The sequence below is a fragment of the Hyaena hyaena genome, unplaced genomic scaffold (genome assembly GCF_003009895.1).
Source record: "Hyaena hyaena isolate Hyena2069 unplaced genomic scaffold, ASM300989v1 scaffold_628, whole genome shotgun sequence".
NCBI lineage: Eukaryota > Metazoa > Chordata > Mammalia > Carnivora > Hyaenidae > Hyaena > Hyaena hyaena.
This window is the reverse complement of record NW_024081261.1, coordinates 689,490-695,489: the sequence shown is the minus strand read 5'-3', so window position 1 is coordinate 695,489 and position 6,000 is coordinate 689,490. Positions and strand designations below refer to the sequence as shown.

General features: G+C 44.7%; 1 protein-coding gene across 1 annotated transcript in view; it reads right to left on the bottom strand.

The window, feature by feature from the left end:
* Positions 1-4,626: 4,626 nt before the first annotated feature.
* Positions 4,627-6,000, bottom strand: part of COL4A4 (collagen type IV alpha 4 chain) — a 114,596-nt gene continuing 113,222 nt past the window's right edge. The window contains exons 46-47 of the mRNA XM_039257625.1: positions 5,492-5,778; positions 4,627-4,890 (exon numbers count right to left, since the gene is read on the bottom strand). Coding sequence (XP_039113556.1) covers positions 4,627-4,890; positions 5,492-5,778 — 551 coding nt within the window. The remainder of the gene's footprint in view (positions 4,891-5,491; positions 5,779-6,000) is intronic.

Below are 6,000 nucleotides of genomic sequence, written 5' to 3'. Positions count from 1 at the left end.
TCAGAATCCCACCCTTTTCCTCAAAGGGGGCACTTCCCATACTCTGCTGGCTCCACAGTAGAAGCACGGTACATCAAAAAGCAAACGTACTTTGGCTTGAAAGAGAAGAAATTCACCCAGATAAAACACACAGCTATGTTTGGAGGTCATCACAGAATTTTATATATAATGCACAATAGTATAACTTGTACTACAACACAGATTCAGGTGTCAGTAGCAGACCAAGAATCCTGCAAATGTTCCATGTTGCAAGTCTTTAACTTTACAACCATAGGTTAGAGAAAGGGATGCGATTTATTGGACACATCTCACATTTTTCCCCCTATGAATCATTAAATATTTAAGCACCATAAAATTCAAGCATTTCACATGGATGTGGCAGCCAGCCTTTGTGGTTTAAAATGCATTATGCAGAGTCTTTGGCAGATAATAACAGTGACAATTGCAGAGTACTGATTTTTAATGTCAATTGTTTTGTTCCCTGCAGAACTTCCTGATAATGTCCCTGTAGGAAATTGTGATTTTGAGTGTGTCTGTGCAGGGTGGGGGTTGGGGCAGGAACTTTGAGAACTGAAATAAAAGAACACTCCTGAAGACACAAAGAATGGGTCACATATAAGTAATTGTAATCATTAATTAATATACCCTATGAAAATCATAATATAATTCTACTATGGAAAAAAAGAAATGGTTTTTCTTTGTATTAATTTGTTTTAAATAGAAGATGTGACCAGAATAAATGCACAATGATTTACATGTGCTAAATGTATCATCGAACTTCATTTTCGATACAAGAGTAGGTGTTAAGTCCCACTTTATAAATGAGGAAAGTGAGGCTGGGGGAGTAGGTGGAACTCACCGAGGGTGACACAGCTGGAAAGCGACAGAGTCAGATTCAAACCAACTCCCAAGTCCACATTTCCCTCCTATTCTTGCAACCATACCGAATAAAAGTAACACTCACCAAATTCATTTGGTGAGTGGATAGAAACACAAATCTAATGTAATTTCCTGGAAGACACAGAATGGTTTGCTCTATTACAATCTATAAGAGGCTCAAAATAAAATGTGATAAAATCCAGTTTTAGTGGAGTATTCCATTCACTATTTTCCTAAGCACCAAAAACATGTATACAAACTTTGTAGATGTGATCTTGTACTAGGAAGGTCTTATATGATGAGGGAATACAGGTTACACCATGAGTTAAGTCTTGTCACATTTCAGTGAAGAGCCTTCTCTCAGCCAAATCCCATGACTCTTAACCATTTCTAAAGTTTCAGTTTTGGAAACGTAAGCTATAGTTCAGGAGGGGATAATGGTCAAAGCTTAGCAATTGGCTTTCTGTCGATAACTGTGATGAGGAGAGTGTGGGTGTGCAGATATATTGTCAAATTCAAATATTTTGAAATAAGACATGGTTTACACTTGTTACCATTTTGTCCAGGAGAAGCCTACATGCAAGGATCTAACGCCAAATGATACATATTGAACTGTCATCGAAAAAGGAATCGTCAGTAGTGTGCTCTGTCTAGGCACTGGGCATACAAAGTGGAAGAAAGCATGGTCCTGCCCTTGAGGGGCCTGCACTTTAGCAGGCGCATGTAGGAAGAGTGAGGAGAACTTACAGGATCGAGGAGGGAACGTGGGAGTGGCCACGCCCATTTGTTGTACTGCGGGGAGTAGAAGGGAGTCAAAATCTCCCTGGAGAAATTCACACATGCCTCTCCCCTCCAGCTAATTGAAGTTCATCCACACAGGAGTCATTGAATGAGTTTTAAGCCAAACAACAAAATCAAGTCTGCATCTCGGAGAAACGACTGGGATTTGGCAGTAGAGGCATCAGTTGGGACATGTTTACCATCAAAAGTGAGGGTCAAAGCCAATGACTATGTTATGGCGCCATGAGGCCAGAGGGGAAGGTAGCAATCCACACAGGAAGTGATGACTGAGCTTAGATGTGGGAAATGCAGGTGGAGAAGGAATGAGCCACCACTCAGAGCATGGAGGCCTGGGTCCCTGGATACCTGCACAGACGGGGCTCCACTCACTGAGAATAAAAACCCAGAAGAAAACATACCATCCTCCGCTGTGTGACCCAGAGCCATTCCCATTGGATCATCTAGATGCATTCCAACCCAGGTCGGGGAGGGAGGCTACTGGGAAGGAAATTTTGATAAGGATAATCACCAGTCATGGATTAGGACCACCATAAAGCTTCATTCTTCCTTCACAGAGAAAGGATATTTCAAAGTACACTGATACATAACCAGGTGAAGCACGTCTTCTAGTCCAAGGAGTTATTTTTTCCCATTGTTTTGCCCTTTAGACCAGTTAAAAGAATTTTTCAAAATCGGAAGGCAGAAATGGGATGCATTTAGAGAGGTGTGCTTGCTATATTGGTATTTGGAACAATCAGTACCATCCCAGGGTCACTGTGCAGTAAACTGCCCACTTACAATTCAGCCTGTTTTTTAAACATTTGTTTGGCAAGCTTATTAAGATAATATCCTAACATATTTAAAATGCTTCGGCAAGCAAGGTACCTTTCTTATGTTCTATTTATCACCCCTATCTCTTCCCAGAAAACGTTTTCAGACCAAATTCATGAAGAACAAGATGAAATTTTGGAAGGTCTGCTGTTTGGGGACATATAATAAAACTTTGGAAACAGAAAAGTGTAATTATCAACGGGGGGGGGGGAATTGCCTTCAATTTCAGGTGCTCAGAAATATTCAACATGCCACAGCATGATTAAAAACAATCAATGGGACAAAGGAACTAGGAAATATTTCTGCTTCCATCTTAAAGTGGACCTTCTTTTTTTCCTTTCTACCATAAAGTATTAAAACAAATCGCCATCCTGGGAGTAGCCTACAGCAAGACTCATTTGAAATATGTTCTGCATATAAGAGCTCACTGGTAATCAATGTTTGGCAAGGAAAACATCTCTTCTAAACAAAATCTTAATTGAGTTTTTCTTCTCTCAATTATTTTAAGTGCGTTGAAACTAAGCACGAAAATGAGCATCCCTTTCTCATGAGAAATTTCTTCAGTTTCTTTTCTCATATGACATGTTTTTAAATGAGAAAGGCAGATTTCCTCTCATTTATTTCCAACAAGCCTTTTGATTTTTAGGATTGGACCACTGAATCCCTATAGAATAGGCAACCGTATCCTTGCTATTCAGAAAACTATTCATTATAAATGGACATATCTCCTAAAATTTGTGGAAAATATTAATGCCAAATATCAAACTGCTGCCTTGGTAGATAATACTGACATAAGATAGAAGAATGTTTTTAAAACTGGGAAAACAGGAAGCTTCTGCAAACGCCAGCAACAGGAACATAAAATGCAGTCTCTAGATTGTTTTTGGTTTCTTTTAAAATAGCACCGTATATTCCTGGTGGGGCGACCCATGGCTTCAGTGAATCTTCTTACCTAAGTTTAATTAACCCGGCCCTTCATTTTCCTCCAAGTGCATAATGATGGCTCTGTCACTTCCCCGTCTGAAATGCCATTATGTTTTGGAGGAAAAGCGTCCATCGCGGGCTCCGCAGGCGCTCCTGAGGAAAGGGCAGGATGCTTTGTGTGAGCTGTGTGCGCCGGAGTAAAAGCCCCATGTGGCTTCGGTCCCATTAGCGCGCACACGCCCAAAGACGAACTGGACCCCGACTGGGGAAAATGTCCTCTGTTGGAAGTTCACGCCAATGGGGAGTCAATTTTTGTGAATCACTGCCTCAATATTCATTAAGAGCTTTTAGGCTCCTAATCCCTTATTGAATGTATTTTTTCCCATAAATGCTACTTTTCAAAAGGGTTGCCAAAGTAGGCACTTCTATTCTCTGAAAAATGCAGAAGAGAACATGTTTTATGTTCATCTGTGATGTGTTTATGCTAATGTAGCATCTCCGGAATCCAGCAACTGTGGTCCTTCCTGGCATAATGATTCATTCTGCTTTGAAATGAACTGTTAAACGCTGGCTGTGTGGACTTTCTTTTCTTTTCTTTCTTTTTTCTTTTTCTTTCTTTTCTGTTCTTTTCTTTTCTTTTCTTTTCTTTTTTACATCTCCTTCCTTGGGTCACGGTTTTACAGTTATTTAAAGCACATGGGAAAAGAGATGACAGAGGAAATCATTTTGAAATGTTGGAAATCTCTACTTTCTGGTTTCATTTGGTGGCCTATTTATTTTTTTCCTATAAAATTCCACCCTGAAGCCCACTCTGTTATAGAGTAATTGACTTCACTTCTTGGAGGTGCTATTAACCAATGAATGAAATTTTCAATAATGTCATTTGTAATCTGGCCTTTATCATCTCTCTGCCTTCCTGTGAATTAGCATAATTTTAAACAAAGCCAGCTCTTCCGTCGTCCTCAAACACATACGAATATCTGGGTTCCATCTAGCTGGGTAGGTCTGAACCAGTCCATACGGGTAGCATTTACTTAATCTGTCCCGAACAGAGGAAAGAATGACAGATGGTGGGAAAAACCACATCGAAACAGTAGAAACAGCTGAAGCTGGAGTCTGAAATGAGCACCATCCATCTCTTAGCACAGGCCGGGTGCCCCTGGGTCCCCAAGGGCGTTTCTCGTGGCGACGTGGTGGCGGGGTATGGGTCCTCTAGCTGTATTTCATGCAGACCTGACACCTGCTGATTCTTTGCCGCTGGGCCTGGCTTTCTTTTAAGGTGTCTGGCGATGGCACCAAGGAAAACTGCAGGTCTGGCCTCACCGTTGTCAGCCAGAAGCTATACTCGTTTGCAAAAAAGTGGCACGTTCCCTGGCGGCCTTGGCATTCGAGGAACGGCGCCGCTCGGAAATCCTCCAGGCAGCTGCCAGGTGACATGAGGGCCTGCCCGCCTCCTTGGTCCCCCGCCCCTGTGTGCTACCAGGACAACAAAGACACAGTTAGGGCTCGGATGCATGCAGACGACCCCAGACCCGGTCAGCCACATGCAGAGGCCGGGTCCTAACCTCACATTTCCCCCCAAAATCATCCCAAGAAGAACACACTGTGATCTGCGGAGGCAAGGAGGACGTGTTGATGCGCACACCAGGCTGAACCACCCTCCTCAGAGGGCCGGAGCCAACCCAGCTACCGAACCCTAGCAAAATCGTCAAAACATGGTCGGCGATAATAAACAATGGCCAGGGCACCTGGGTGGCTCAGTCGGTTAAGCGTCTGACTTCAGCTCAGGTCATGATCTCACGGTTTACAAATTTGAGCCCCACGTCAGGCTCTGTGCTGACAGCTTAGAGCCTGGAGCCTGTTTTGGATTCTGTGTCTCCCTCTCTCTCTGTCCCTCCCCTGCTCATTCTCTGTCTCTCTCAAAAAAAAAAAAAAAAAAAATTAAAAAAAAAAAAAGAATGGCCAGCTGTGGCTTGTGGTAGGCGTCGTGGCCACAATGCTGTGGCTGGCTGGCTGTCCGACAGAGTCCAGGGAGCCACTGCCCAGTCCGGATGGAAGGGGCGAGCAAGGGACTCACCATCAGGAACGAGTATCCGATCCAGAGGCTCCTCCAGGTCCGGGGACACGGGGGGATGGACTGGTCTTGGCTGTGCAGCGCTATCACCTGAGCCGGGGCCTCGCACACGGCACAGCGGCTGATGTACGGGCGGACCTCCTCTTCCGAGAGTGGCATCATGGGCAGGGGCGCGGCGCTGGCCAGCCAGTACGACCGGTCATTTCTCCGGGCGTAGTGGCACACTTGGTGGATGTTACAGTAGGCAAAGGGCAGTGTGCTGAACATGGGAAGGCAAGACCCCGGCAGACCTTGGGAGGAAGGACAAGGCAGTGTGGTGTGTGAGCCGCCCGGCCCGGTGTGTCCGTGGCCTTTCCCGGGTGTGCCGTCTGCTGGTGCGTGTTCTGTTACACGGACGTGGTGGGTTTCCAGCACCTCCCTGGTCCTGGGGCCGGCCCTCCCTCACTCATTCACTCACGAACCAAGCAGTGGGCCAGCTGCTGGAGGGGCGTGGTCCCCACATCTCTGTCCCC